The 16194-nt window shown below is 40.3% G+C and overlaps 1 protein-coding gene across 4 annotated transcripts in view; it reads right to left on the bottom strand.

Annotated features, from left to right (window-relative positions):
- The window catches only part of anapc7 (anaphase promoting complex subunit 7), a 34752-nt gene extending 18564 nt beyond the window's left edge, over positions 1-16188 (bottom strand). For 2 of the 4 annotated variants that reach the window (XR_013499407.1, XM_078227467.1), the window contains exons 1-3: positions 16020-16188; positions 13660-13846; positions 874-993 (exon numbers count right to left, since the gene is read on the bottom strand). Coding sequence is in view for 3 of the 4 variants with exons in the window: in XM_078227467.1 (XP_078083593.1) it covers positions 874-993; positions 13660-13846; positions 16020-16120 (408 nt within the window). In the remaining variant the exon portion in view is untranslated. Of the gene's footprint in view, positions 1-873; positions 994-1756; positions 1790-11365; positions 11444-13659; positions 13847-16019 lie in introns of those variants that run through there. The other 2 variants (XM_078227466.1, XM_078227468.1) reach the window with 2 other exon arrangements.
- Between the last annotated feature and the right edge of the window lie 6 nt (positions 16189-16194).

Here is a 16194-nt window from a genome sequence, read left to right as displayed (position 1 = left end):
TATAGGTGGAATGGCCTTCTTCTGTGCTGTAACAGTTCTGTGATTCCGAGTTGACTCTGGTGGTTCACCACTCTGCAATGAGCCGTGCAGGCAGACGTAGTGCAAGTTTGAAGCTGCACAAGTAGTAGGAAAACCAGCGAAACAGTTGTCATAAAGTTGCTCATGGGAGCCCACGTAAAAATATACCAGAAATGGCTAATAAATTGCACACCTGCACTCCGAGTCACAGCTGGTATGTTGCCAGTGAAAACCAGAAAGAGGAATGGAAGAAAGCACTGGAGATGACTCTCTTCAAACGAGAGAAGCGTATAAATGTTGAAAGAATTCAATACAAAATAAGTGATTTAATAAGAAATTCGTATTAAAATCTAATCAGAATCTAATCTGTCAAATTAAACTCACAGAATCACAGTATTGTTCTGGTGCAGGAGGGGACCATTTGGCCCATCATGTCTGCACTGGCTCTCATGACTTAGTGCTATTCCCCTGCCTTATCCCCATAATCATCTAATGCCCCCTTGAATTCCACAATTGACCCTGCCTCCACCACAATGCCAGGCAGTGCATTCCAGATCTGAACCATTTGTGTGAAAAAGCTTTCCCACATTACATTTGCTAATGAGCTTTAAGACTTAGAAAAGAAATCAGAAAAGTTACAAGATGCAAATCCATTTTTAGCTGCTCACATAGCCACAAATAATTCAGAGCTCTGAAATGTTTAAGCATAATGCATTATATAAACAAAAAAATTTTTTAAAACCACGCTAGGTAAAATTGTAAATTAGACCAACAGCAAGTGGTAAATAAGGAACATTATGTGCTTGAAAAAATCTGCTCATTAGTATTTTATCCACTTCACACAAAGTAGCTTACCTTTGGAGTGCGCTGCCTAGTGGATATGGTGTCCAGTATTGCAACTGCATCCCTTTCTTGACGCAGCATTGTATAACATTCAGCCATTTTATACTTGACTTCAATCTCTGATGGCAGACACTAAAATAAACAAGATATTGTTACAAATGGTTCACTCTGAATTATACGGTTGCCTGTTACAAATCTCACAAGAAATCATTCCACTACAGTTGACCGTAGTGTCATGGAAAAGCGTCTTTACCTTCATTTTGCAGCATACATGGTTTTTTTTAGATCATTTTCTCAACAAGTTGGAAATAATGGCAAACACCGTAGCTGCACTCAATACAAGTCCTTAAATTGATATTCATTCAGTGTCGTTATGTTTTATCAGAATATGTTTCTGCATTCACTACTATCCAAGACAATTTTGCAGCTATACAACTAGAAAAGATTGTAATCAAGGACTTCTAGTTCTGCATTGGCCCATTTGCAGCTTTCTATCCAATAAAATTAATAGTTGGAAATCAAAAGCTAATGACTGAGCATAAAAGTGGAAAACGCAGGTATATGCACATTAAATACATTGTAAACTATAGATTATATTTTAATCAATACAGCAGAAGCATGCCCTTAGTACTCTATCAACTATTCTGAAAGGCTTTTAAAAGAGGAATAACTACTCCTTGTGGTACCAGCCTGATTTAGCCTATACTGCTAAACGGTTCTATAACATCTACTGAAATTAACATGTGTACACACATAAAAGAATTAATAAAACATACACTATTCTAAGTTACATGCTCATTGAAATGGTGGAAGATAGAAAATGAAATGTGAAACAAGCTATTGAACCGAGGTACAAATAAGTAAATGTGAAATGTTTGAAAAAAAAGCTACCAACTTCTGAAACTTTTCTGGCTCTCTGTTGACATCCCTACAAAGTAAACAGAACAGACCCATTAGGATATGTCAAACAAGGCTTATCAAGACACACAAACTAAATATGTTAACTCGGCCGTTGAATCTTGCCAGCAGTATCTATGAATAAATAACAATTCTGCCAAAGTGATCTGCACTGCATACAATTGATCCTAACTACCATCTTCCTAGCCTTTCCAACTGAATTCAAGTATTTCACACCACTTCTCAAGCAGTTACCTAGATGAAATAGTTCTATGTAACAGTGATTCAACTCCCTTGCTGCTTTAATGAGTAATGGCACCACTGCAAAATATCAGGTCGGTTTACCCAATCTTAGACAGGCTAACAACCAAGCCACTGCAGCACAATTGAACTAAGGAGAGAAAACTAAATAATCAGCAGGATCCCAATTTCTTAAAGCTATCTAGTGACCCCTGGTGGAAAGTTTGCATACAATGTCAGGGTAGAACAAAATTAAGTTTGGCTGCAACGTCCTGCAGAAGTACTGATGCATGCAGTCTGGGCTCACAAATAAAGAATGGTTACTTGGATGAGGTAGTGGAGAGCTGTAATCAAAATTAAGCATCAATGAGAGATGGGCAGAAAAATGAGGAAGTGAAGGGATGGGCAGGAAAATAAAAGAATGAAGATGCTCTCTTATGACCAAATAGCGCAGAACTTGAAGCAAGTGGACATCCATTCTGGGAACCCAGAAAAATGTACTCAAGGCACAAAATTTAATAAATCTGGTAATTTGAGAATTGCCATTAAAAACATAAAATGACCAAGAGAGCTGTCAGATTGTTCTAAATATCCAACTAGTTTTTCTGTTTGCTACAGGGAAAGGAGCCTGCCACTCCATTTGGTCTGATCTGTGTGAGACTAGTCTTACACTGGGCGATTGACTTAATTCCATCCACAAAAGCAGTCCATGACCACATCAAGGCAACTAGGGATGAGGATAAATGCAGATTTACCTACCAACTGAAAAAAAAATCTGAAAAACTCAAAAATTGCACTGCTATGGAACAGAATGTAGTTTTACACCCATAGTTCTCTGAACAATTTAGAGATTTCAGCCAGGAAGGAGGTGGAGATCAAATCATCCTAACCCAAACAAGCTCTCCCTCGTCTACAGAGAAGCACTTCTCAGTACCTTCGTTAGGGTTTACTGTGATGTAACCCAATGAGCAAGACATTTTTCCTTCCCAAGCTAACAAACAACCACAGTTTTTAAAGTTTGTTTCTGAAGTCTTACCCTACAATGTTACTTACAATGGTTCATAAAATACATGAATAGTTAACAATTTGCAGAATCCTCTAGATCAGCAATGTGAAACTCAAGTCTTCAAGTATATGAATCAGATACATAGAGTTGTGGTTTGAGAATGTATATGTTATGTTTTCATTGAGCATCACTAAAATAAAACTGTTTTTCAAAGGTACTAGGATAATCAAACTTAGTTCTGAGCAGTAATCAATGTCCAATTCTAACAACATAAGGAAAATAAAAAGATGCCCAAATTCTTAACAGTTTTATAGTTTTGCTTACTCTGAATAATAAGGCGGCCTTCCAAGAATCTTATAGAACATAGAACATTACAGCGCAGTACAGGCCCTTCGGCCCTCGATGTTGCGCCAACCAGTGAAACCAATCTAAAGCCCCTCTAATCTACACTATTCCAATATAACCCATATGCTTATCCAATAATCATTTTTGCTGAAAGTCTCCTATGATTGAGCTGCTTAATAGAGAACAGCCTGATTAGCTTCGCTAGTCAACTGGTTAAACCAATGATGAGCTGAGCCAACTAAAATAACAAGGTACCACATTAGATTACCGCTCAATGATGATTTATCTTAGCTGCAGGAGTTAGAGTGACATCACAGTTGACCTCCTGATTTATATCATCATTGTGTCTTAAACATTACCAAGGCCTTTCAGAAGAATGTTATCAACTAAAATTTGGCACCAAACCACATAAGGGGACATCAGAATGGACGCAACGCTTGGTGGAAAAGGTAGGTTTTAAGGCATAACTTCAAATAGGAGAATGGCTTAGCGATTTATTGAGGGTATTCCAGAGCTCAGAGCATAGACAGGTGAAAGTATGCTTGCCAATGGCATTGCAACCCAATTGGGACATGCAGGAGGCCAAAATTAGTGGGGTGCAGAGATCTCTCAGGATTGCAGAGCTTAAGGAGGTTACAGAGGTAGAGTGAGACCATGGAGGAATTTGAAAACAAGGATGGGAATCTTAAAATTGAGAGACTGTTGGCCCAGTAGCCAATGTAAGTCAGTGAGCACAGGGGTGTTGAAAGTATAAGATGGTATGAGTGAGGACAGGGGCAACAGAGTTATGGGTAAATTCAAGTTTATGGAAGGTGCCTTATGGGAGGCGAGCTAGAACAGCATTGTAATAACCAAGTCTACAGCTATAAATCACGAATAAGGGTTTCAGCAGCAAGTGAGCTGAGGTTAGGGCAAAGATGGGTGATGCTAGAGGTAGAGGGCGGCACGGTAGCACAGTGGTTAGCACTGCTGCTTCACAGCTCCAGGGACCTGGGTTCGATTCCCGGCTTGGGTCACTGTCTGTGTGGAGTTTCCACATTCTCCTCATGTCTGCGTGGGTTTCCTCCGGGTGCTCCGGTTTCCTCCCGCAGTCCAAAGATCTGCGGGTTAGGTTGATTGGCCATGCTAAAAAATTGCCCCTTAGTGTCCTCAGATGCATAGGTTAGAGGGATTAGTGGGTAAAATATGTAGGGATATGGGGTAGGGCTTGGGTGGGATTGTGGTCGGTGCAGACTCGATGGGCCGAATGGCCTCTTTCTGTACTGTAGGATTTCTATGATTCTAGACTTGAAAATTGAATGGATGTGGTCAGAAGTTCATCTCGGGCTCACATATGATACCAAAGTTGTGAAAACTCTTATTCAGCACCAGTCAGGGACCAGCGAGAGGGATGGATTTTGTGGCAGGGACCAAAGACGATGGCTTTGATCTTCCTAATACACAGCTTTTCATTCGACCAATACCAGACACTGAACAAGCAGAGAGCGCAGAGTCGTCGAGAGAGATGATATTAAGGTGGAACTGTATGTACTCATCACGTGAATTTTTTTTGTTTTTTCAGTTAATGTCACTGAGAGGCAGCAAGTAGATGAGAAATGGAAGGACACCAAAGATAGATCCTTGGGGACTCCAGCAGTTCCTGAACTGTTTAAAGAATTGTTGGGTGAAGGATTGCTGAGAGAGAAAGAATGGTGAGAGTCAGGATACCTGCTCCTGATCACTACTCAGAAACATCTGCTGGAAATTCATATAGTGTCAGGTGCAGAGATAAGCCTGGACTATGAAGCAGCTATTGTCAAATGATATGCTGACAATCGCTATCTAAACTTGACATGAACAAAAGGCATTTAGGCTACTGCTGCCTATACAGCAAAATTCCCTTGGCAAGGCACTTGGGAGTGTGTTGAATGTGAAGAAGTGTGGAAATTGACCTTTATGTAAATGTTATAAACCTGGATTTCCAAAAAGCATTCGATAAGCTGCCACCAAAAAAGGTTAATATGGAATTGGGGATAACATATTAGCATAGATGCTTGAATAATGGACAGATAGCAGTGAGTAGAATACATGGCACATTTTCAAGTTGGCAGGTTAACTATAGAGGGCCACAAAAACATGTGCTTGAGCCCTCAGTTATTTATAATCAATACTAATGACTCAGACAAAGAGACAGAGAGCAACATACAGTATCCAAGTTTGATGATACAAGATTAAGTGAAATGCAAGCTATGGAGGAGGACATGAGGGGCTGCAAAGAGATATGGACAAGCGAATGGGAAATAAGGTGGCAGAAAGCATAATGTGGGGAAGTATGAGGTTATTCATTTTTGGTAGTAATAAAAAAAACAAAATTGTTTTAAAAGGTGCAAAACTTTAAAATGTTGATGCTCAGACAGACTTGGATGTACTCATACAGATATCCACTCCATCTGACGAAGGAGCAGCGCTCCGAAAGCTAATGGCATTTGCTACCAAATAAACCGGTTGGACTTTCACCTGGTGTTGTTAAAACTCTTACTATGTTTACCCCAGTCCAATGCCGGCATCTCCACATCATGTACTCATACAGGTACAGGAAGCAATTAGAAAGGCAAATGGCATGTTGGTATTTATTGCAAGGGGATTGGAATATAAGAATAAAGAAGTCTTGCTACAATTTTGTTTTATTCATTTGTGGGACATGGGCCTCACTGGCTGGCCAGCATTTGTTGCCCATCTCTAGTTGATCTTGTTCAGAGGGCAGTTGAGAGTCAACTACATTGCTGTGGCTCTGGAGTCACATGTAAGCCAGACCAGATAAGGACGGCCGATTTCCTTCCATAAAGAACATGATATAATGCTTTGACAAGAACATATCCTGAGTAGCGTGTACTTTTGATCTACATGTCTAAGGAAGAATGGAGTCCGGGGGTTGTTCAATGAAAGTTCACTAAACTGGCTCTCGGGAAGTGAAACTTGCCCTGTGATAAGAGGTTGAGTAATTTGGTTTTATATTTTCTGAGGTTTAGAAGAATAAGAAGTGATCTCATTGAAACATTGAAAGATTCTGAAGGGGCTTGACAGGACAGAGGTTATTTCCCCTAGCTGGATAATCTAGAACACAGAATAAAAGAGAAATTTCTTCATTCAGAGGGTTATGGGTGTTTCATTGTTTTGAATATATTCAAGGCTGGGATAATTAGATTAATGATCTCTCAGAGTTAAAGGCGATGGTCAGTTGTGATTGTACTGATGGCAGAACAAGCTTAAGGGGCCACATGATTTACTTCTGCTCTATTTAAGTTCATTCCTCTTAGCTTTTGGCCCTTATAGTCAGCATCTTAACTCAGGCAGAATATATCAAAAACTCTCCAGTCTACGCAAGTGACTGCAAATATGGAATAGCATATAATGTTGCATACCATTAACTTGTTTCTGCAAAAATCCAGGCAGTAAACTGGAAACATATTTAGTTTACTGTTTATTGAATACCAAGAGATTCAAAAGAATTGTATAATGTTGAGCTACTTGAAATTTCTGCCAGTTACCTTGCAAATCAGGTCACAATTCTCAAAATGAGATTCAGTCATGCTTATCGTTATAAGAATACTTTATTCTCCTCAGACCTCAAAGTCACCAGGTTGCTACCAGTGTTCTGAAATCAGACAATACAAGGCACTCAAGTGGACTTTAATAACTCCCTCCAATTTCCGTCCTCTCTCAAAGAGGTATCAAACCTCCACCCTTTTCCTCCCAAAAGCAGCTTAACTGAAACTGGAAGTTCACATGCAGAATTGTGGACAATGACTCATAAATGAAAGTTGCTTTTTTTTGTATGTCACAAGTAGGCTTACATTAACACTGCAATGAAGTTACTGTGAAAATCCCCCAGTCGCCACACTCCGGCACCTGTTCAGGTACACGGAGGGAAAATTTAGCATGGTCAATGGACCTAACCAGCACGTCTTTTGGACTGTGGGAGGAAACCGGAGCACCTGGAGGAAACCCACGCAGACACTGGGAGAACCTGCAGACTCTGCCCAGACAGTGACCCAAGCTGGGAAATCAAACCCAGGTCGCTGGCACTGTGAGGCAGCAGTGCTAACCTCTGTGCCACCGTATATATATTGCCTTTCATGACCAAAGTATTTTGATTCATTGGATCAACTGCAACTGTCAGCTTCAGAAGCAATGCTACATCTAGTACATATACACTATTTATTGGTTGCTGTCAATGTCAGTGTTTATGTAAAGCAGAATCATTGATTTGATATTTATGACCGTCTTACAATTATGGCTCAGTTTTATTATTTTCGATAAGGTATTTGGATGTAATCAGTCTTTTCACATAATCCAAAGGACGTCTGATGCCAGACAATCGGTAAAGGAATCAAGAGTTATGGGGATATGGCGGGAAAGTGGAGTTGAGGATTATCACACCAGATCAATCATGATCTGAGTAACAGAGCAGACTTGATGAGCTGAATGGTCTACTTCTGCCCTTGCATCTTATGATTTTAGAGGACATTGAGGTTCATACTATAGCTGTATTAATGTGCACTTTTTTCTATGTCATTCTCTTCCCTTGTAATGTATGTCACTCATTTTGTGTCCTTTCTCAGTTGTCTTATCAATACCATAATTTTATCACCAACAAAGTGAATTCAAGTGGAATCAGCATTTTTTCAAGGATCACGAATGAGTGCATGGAGCTCAAAGTTCTGTCAAGAGATTGAAACTATTTCTGTAGATGTCTGTTACTTCCACACCCCTTCCCATGGCCCAAGCTAAATCTCTTCCCTCACCAACCCCCCCAATCACTGCTGTTAGTCTTTCACAAGACTCTTCATCTCCCTTAACACTCTCCCCAAGTTCATCTTATCTTCAAGACTCATCTCCTACTACTATATCCCCATTTCCATAAGATTGCTAACCATTCAGCTTTTCTAGCATTGTAAGAGTCGTGAATGAAATCCAGTCCACCACGCAATCCAGCCTCTCATCCATTGACTCTGTTTACACTTCCTGCCGCCTTGGAAAAGCAGCCAGCACAATCAAGGACCCCACGTACCCCAGACATATTCTCTTCCACCTTCTCCTGCCGGGAAAAAGATCCAAACATCTGAGGTCACGTATCAACTGACTGAAGAACAGCTTCTTCCCCGCTGCCATCAGACTTTTGAATGGACCTACCTCATGTTAAGTTGATCTTTCGCTACACCCCAGCTATGACTGTAACACTACATTCTGCACTCTCTCCTTCCCTATGCACAGTACACTGTGTCTGTATAGTACGCAGGAAACAATATTTTTCACTGTATACTACTACATGTGACAAAATGAATCAAATCAAAGGATTCCCCTCCCTTGAAAAAACTGCTAATCACTCCTTGCATTTAGCATATCACCATTAACCTCCCTCTCCTTTCTAAAGATCCTGACCATATTTTTGACCTCCAGTTTGTACACATATTTCTCTAATTCCATTCTTGAATCTTTCCAATCAGATTTCCAGCCGTGCCACAGCACTGAAATAGCCCCACTTAGACTCAAATTACACCCTCAGTGACTACCCTTGTTCTCTTGACAGTCTTGGACATAGCTGACCAAATCCTCCTCCTCCCATGCCTCTCCTTCATTGTCCAACTCAGTAAGACTTTACTTGCTTGAAGCTGCTCTTACCAATCTAATTTCAACCAGAATATTTAAAAGAACTATTCACTTTCTATCACTACATTATTATCACCAGAGTCATCCCAGTATCTATCCTTGGCTCTCTCCTCCTCATTCAATGCATCCCCTTAAATACATCTTTTGAAATTGAGTTAATTTTTACTTGAATGCTGATGGCAACCAATTGTATTACTCAGCCATCTCTCTCAGAATTGACAGCACCTCTGCCTCAGCTGCCTCTATGTTGTTCAAACTTGAATGAACTCCATTTTCTGTCAGTTAAACACTGGGAGGACCAAGTTAGTATTTTTGACTCCTATCAAAAACCTGTACCTTGCCATTAATCCTATCCTATTCCCTGTCAAAATCTAAAGATGAACCAGTCTACGTGAGATCAGTGTGTCCCATATGACTCCAAGCTGAGCTTCTGGATTCATATTTTAAGCACAAAAACCACCAACTTCTACCATCATCAGATTTCCACTGCTGCTCCCATCTTCACCCATTCTCCACTGAAAGAATCAGCTCTGCTTTTGTCACCTCTAGATCCAATTATTCCAAAACTGAACAAAAGCAAAGTATAGTGAATGCCAGAATTCTGAAATAAAAACAGAAAATGCTGGAAATACCCAGCAGGTCAGACAGCATCTGCAGAGATCAGAACGTTCGTCACTTGTTCTTTAAACTGAGGCCCAGACAGACTTCATTCATACTCCGTCCACCAACACTCTCCTCTCCCTGGGTGAACATTCTCAAACTGAACAACTTGGACTCACCTTTTAGTTGAAGGAAATGAGTGGAGTTAAAGGAGTCTTTAACTTCACTTGCTTCCTTCAAATAAAAGGTGCTGCTCTGGTTACACACATGGTTCTAATTATTCCTTTTGGGGGACATATAGGCCCTTCCTTGTTTCAGCCTATTTGGGACCCCTCCACAACCTCTCTTCCTGGTATACTGGTGTCTATATATATCATTACCGTCATCTGCTCATGTCCTCAGCTGGAAAATTGCATCAACTTTGCTTCCAATTTCCATCCTTAGCTTAAAGTTCAAATGGTCCATTCCAGACTCTTTCCTTCTGCAACTTCCATGTCCCAATTTCTGGGGATAGTCTGCAATCAATATCCATTATAAGCTCACTGCCTCCCACAGCTACCTTTACTGAGTAAAGTCACAACCTCAAACCTTAACTCTTTCTCTCAAGGTGATGCGAGATCTGCGATGTATTTCCATCATTTTCTGTGTTTATACTAACCTCCAGCATTTGCAGTATTTTCTTGTGCGTACACTTCCTTATAACCTACTTCCTGTAAGGAATCCATTCTATTCTCCAGGTTTCTCAATCTCAGTCACATTTACTTGAGTGACACAATCTTGCATATCAGCACATTTAATATATCTTTCTTTCTCAGGGATTCTCCCACCATGGCTGACCTTGTCCATCCCATTTCCTGTCCCTCTCATAACCATGATAGAATTCCCCTTGTCCTCATATTTAATCCTACCAGCCTCCATATTCAATGGGTCATCCTCTGCCATTCCCACCACCTCCAACATAATGTCACAACTAAACACATCTCTTTCAGCATTCTCAAATGACCATTCACTCTGCAAACACCCTGGTTCACTTCTGTACCACTCCAATGCTCACTCCCCTTTCCAACACCTCCTTCCAATGCCACCTTTCTAGGCGATGACTCCTCATCACCCAAAGCCTCAAACGCACATTTCAGATGAAACTGTGATTTGCGTACTTTTGAAAAATCTCATCACAATCATAATGCGATCTGTCCTAGAATGGGGAGAACAAATGTAGATTGGGTAATTGCTTTGTGGAACATCTCCTCCAATCACTTCAAAGCACAATCCTGAATTTCTGGTTGCCTGTCATTCTATCTTTGCTCTCATGCTGATCTCTCTACCCTCAGCATCCTGCAGTGTTCCAATGAAGCTCAATGTAAGCTTGAGGAAAAGCAACTCATCTTTTGATTAGGCATTTTACAGCCTTCCAAACTCTCAGAATTCAACCATTTCCGGTCATAATCACGACCCCTAGTTTCCTTTTTCATTGCAGGTTTTGGTTTTAGTTTCAGTCTCATATTTTCCTTGTTTTTGCTTTCATATAGCAGCTGTTCAAATGGGGAATTATAAATAACTTGAGTGTCACAGCATAAACTAGTTGTGCAAAATCAGAAGTTTTGCAATTTACTTCTACAAGCATGCACATTATTTTTTACCAATCAATTTCATATGTCAGAGCTAGTATAAAATCTAGACAGACTTTAATACTTCCTATATTCAAGGGAAGTTGCTTTTCTGACACTGAAGTTCCAGGAATTGGATTCAAAATTAGCAGATACGTACAGGCTCAGCAGAATACTTGGTCACTGAACTCGGTGACTGTTCTAATTCTCCACCTGACAGTCGACATGTTACAAAAAACACAAGCTGCAGAGCACAATGGGAAATGCAAGTTCAATTACCCTGTGCTACAGTGGAATCAGGCATCTTCCCACCCGTAAGGGGAAAACAGAAAGAGTCATGTCTACAGTTCTGTACAAAATTACAAACTCAGCTTTTGAAAGTGTAACTTTAATCTGAGTTCGCTTGCTAACAGAAATTTTAAAAAATATTTCTGAGGGCAATCTCATACAATTCTCAGGAATATTTACATGCCTTGCAGAATAGAGAACTTACTAAATTATAAATTCTAGTTGTCAAACGTGCAGACATCTGTTAAATGATTAATGATCTGTGGAACAACCTATTTGCCATCATAATTGAAAATCGGAAAACTATTGGATTTTGGATTGCCAGATGCAAGCAAGCTCCTTTCCTACAGCAACCAGGATGTCAAAGGTTTTTGCTGCTTCATTGCTCTATGATCCTCGACCTAGACCATGGGTGGATAGAAAGGAGTGTGGTTTTAGCCTTTTACGTAACTTCTATATAGTGTCGTGTATAGTAACAATTTAGTTTACCTAATCATGTATCCACTGAAGTGTGGTGAATACAAATCTAGGCAAAATACTTTCATACGGGCATGTATTACTGATGAGAAAAGTGATTTCAATATGGCATATGATTTTTAATCTGATTAATAACCTGCTGCATCTTAATAACTGCTTTTGCTTTTAATTAAAGTACTAAAAAGAGGGGTCCTGACTGTGTTTCTAAAGAACATTCCCTTTACTCTTCACCCTATAAGCTATATTTTCACAAATTAACAAGAGCTGCCATTGACTGCTGCATTTAAATGGGTGTCAATTGCTAATTTGAACTGGTAATAATACCATGATCGCTGTATTTTTCCTGCCTGTGAATGTGTGACCTTAGTTTTTGATATTTCTTTATGTTGCCTAGCCTTGATATTGATATCACTTTAGGGATTATCACACTTTTGCTTATTCCCTGTGTTTTCCATACACCCAAATCTACAATTCCCTTCATACTTAGATAAGGAAGGGTTTATATGCTATTGACCATAACATTCCAAAGATACGAGAGGCAAGTGATTTTTCGTCAAGGACTACAGTATCAAAAAAAAGGATGCCGGAGAAACTCAGCAGGTCTGGCAGCACCTGCAAGGACAGAACACAGAGTTAACGTTTTAGTCCTTCGGCTCTTTGTCAGATCTGCTGAGTTCTTCCAGCATTGTCTGTTCTTGTTTCAGATTCTAGCATCTTCAGTATTTTGCTTATTTTTGTATCAAACAGTATGTTGCTTGGGCACTCTCAAAAAAGCTACCAGAAACCGAACTACAGTGACAGAGTTTGAATCTGAGCTTGTAATTACACACTGTAACCAATCTCAAACTAGACCATTTTTAATGGGGAGGAATTAGTTCACTGTCTTTTAAAAGTTAATGTTTATTTATTAAATCACAAGTAAACTTACATTTCCACCGCAATGAAGTTACTGTGAAAATCCCCTAGTCGCCACACTCCGATGCCTGTTTGGATACACTGAGGGAGAATTTAGCATGGCCAATGTACCTAACCAGCACGTCTTCTGGACTGTGGGAGGAAACTGGAGCACCTGGATGAAACCCACACAGACACAGGGAGAACGTGCAGACTCCGCACAGACAGTGACCCAATTTGGGAATCAAACCCAGGTCACTGGTGCTGTGAGGCTAACCACTGTGCCATCATGCGGCCCTACAAGGACTGGTTATTGCCAAAGCAGCTCTCTCAAAAATTCCTGAGCTAATCAGGACACCGTTAAGTTGGCTGATGACTAACAATTTACTGACTTCCAAAAGGTTACCACCAATACTCAGAACATCAGGACCAATGCTTTCCAGTTAAATCCTTTCAAATCAGACACCCCTGATGTACCTCATTATGAATACTTACCCAAGATTTATCCTTTTTATGATCTTTATTTATATACAAAAGTATACTTTTACACAAAGGGAGAGTAATTCAATAATTTCCTGTCAGCGACAGGTGGCGTCACTGCAAAGTCTTGAAGGGGGCAAATGAAAACGTCTTTAAAAAGCTAGCACAAAAGCAAAATGCTGCAGATGCAGGAAATATGAAATAAAAATAGAAAATGCTTGAAATACTCTGCAGGACTGTCGAAATGCATGGAGAGAGGGGGAAAAAGTTAACACTGCTGGTTATCTCAATAAACTGTTGTTCTTCACACACTACCTGTGTTTGTGGCGCTGAGGGAGTGCTCCCACCAGCTGGTCTCACTTTAGTCGTCTTACTTAGAGCTTTCTTCTGTTGTAAAGCAATTTTATATTTAGATTCAGCATTACGATATTCCTTATCATGGAAGAGAGAATCTGCATGGTAGACAAGTAGCTGATACTTCTGCACTGGAGAAAATAATTCTCTAAGAGCAAAGAACAAAAAGCATTATTAGTACATTTGTGAAATAACTTGCAATCCTTATACATTTGAGGACTTTTCTTGTATGAAGGGTGGTCACCAAGATCACAACTACTTAGTATTATACAAAATTTTCAAGATTTTATTTCATCATAAACCCAATGCCAATTTTTCTTTTCAGTTCCCTTTAAACCATAGCCAAATTTAGAACAACACGCATTCCTTCCAAATGTTGCTTCAGTTTTTTGTTATTCATTCTTGGGATGTGAGCATCGGTAGAAAGGCCAGCATTTATTATCTATCCCCAATTTCCCTTGGGAAGGTAGTGGTGAGTTGCCTTTAGAATTGTTACATCCATGTAGTACAATGTTGATAAATGTGAGGTCATCCATTTTGGTAGGAATAACACAAAAAGGATTATTTTTTTAAATGGTAAAAAAATTGCAACTTGCTGCTGTGCAGAGAGACGTACGTGTCCTTGTGCATGAATTGCAAAAAGTTGGTTTGTAGGTGCAGCAGGTAATTAAGAAGGCAAATGGAATTTTGTCCTTCATTGCTAGAGGGATGGAGTTTAAAAACAGGGAGGTTATGTTGCAGCGTATAAAGTGCTGGAGAGGCCATACCTGCAGTACCATGTACAGTTTTGGTCTCCTTACTTGAGAAAGAATATACTGGCACTGGAGGGGATGCAGAGGAGATTCACTAGGTTGGTTCTGAAGTTGAGAGGGTTGGCTTATGAGGAGAGACTGAGTAGACTGAAGGACTTTACTCATTGGAATTCAGAAGAATGAGGGGAGGATCTTATAGAAACATAAGATTATGAAGGGAATAGATAAGATAGAAGCAGGGAGGTTGTTTCCACTGGTGGGTAAAACTAGAACTAGGGGGCATAGCTTCAAAATAAGGGGTAGCAGATTTAGGACTGAATTGAGGAGGAACTTCTTCACCCAAAGGGTTATGAATCTGTGGAATTCCCTGCCCAGTGAAGCAGTTGAGGCTACCTCATTGAATGTTTTTAAGGCAAAGATAGATAGATTTTTGAACAATAAAGGAATTACGGGTTGAGGTGAGCGGGCAGGCAAGTGGAGCCGAGTCCACAAAAAGATCAGCTATAATCTTATTGAATGGCACAGCCATTTTGCGGTTCAAGTACACCCACAATACACTCTTCCTCATTCACACTGTACAGTAGCCCAAGGTGCAGGACCTCCAGACATTTTAATATACTTGTTTCACAACTGATAAATTTTAAAGGTTTTTGGAGCAACAGGTGGATGAAAACAGCAAATGCCAAGCAAGGTACAAGAATAGTAGAACACCATAATGCTGTTCTTTCACTCGTCTTTTTATATTTAACAAAAATGAGTTTGAGTTAATCCATATTCAGTATGTAAATACGCATGGTCATTTTTCTACCTAAAGAACACTTTTCCTCCCCTTCAGTGCTATCCACTTGCTTCAATCCTTCCCCTCCCTAGCTCACAAGCCATGTTCCCACCCTGAGCTTCTCAGTTCTAACTGCAGCTCCCACCTGTTCTCTCCAGATATGCTGCTTCATTCAGTTGATTCTGCTTGGACAGGAATGTCTGGTCTATTGGAAGACAAGGAATTCCCACTTGCACCCCACAAGAATCCACTCAAGAAAACCAGCATCAGAAACAAAATGTTCTCTTGATAGAAACAAAGCGTTCCTTGGGTCAGTAAATATATGCCGATAGCCCAAATTGTGGCACACAAACTGACGAAGGGTCATCCAGATTCGAAACGTTGGCTCTATTCTCTCTCCAGATATGCTGTCAGACTTGCTGAGATTTTCCAGCAATTTCTGCTTTCCTTTATGGTTATTGATTTTGCGTATTTACAGCTTCATGAAAACTTGAATCCATTCGAATTCAGAGGCGACAGATCACCATGGCCCTGGCTTGGACATGTAAAAACAATACGATTAAACTGTTGACACTTCCATTCACAGTTTGGACAGTGAGACTGGCAATGTCTATAAAGCAGAACAGCTTTCGCGTCTTCCCATGATGCGACTAGCTTAAAAAAAATAGAAAATCGTATTTAAGCCTGAAAAATAAAACCTTAAAGGGATTTTTTTTGGGGGGGGGGGGGGAGAAAGAGTGCATCTGGAAACCAGGCTGTGAAGACGGGGAAACGCGCTAACAACCACTTACGGATTATTGTCACTCATGGTCAGTAACAAGCTGCTGAGTAGTCTCACGTTGGAGTAAAGGCCAGCGGCCACCATATCGCGGACATGGTCGATAACGTTCATCTTCTTCTCCTCACAGCGCGGTTCTCCGAGCGAAGCCCACACCAAACACCCGCAGCATCAAAAATGGCGCCGGG

The sequence above is a fragment of the Mustelus asterias genome, chromosome 13, assembly GCF_964213995.1.
Source record: "Mustelus asterias chromosome 13, sMusAst1.hap1.1, whole genome shotgun sequence".
In the NCBI taxonomy this organism is placed as follows: domain Eukaryota; kingdom Metazoa; phylum Chordata; class Chondrichthyes; order Carcharhiniformes; family Triakidae; genus Mustelus; species Mustelus asterias.
The sequence above is the reverse complement of the archived record's forward strand: the minus strand, read 5'-3'. Positions and strand labels throughout refer to the sequence as shown.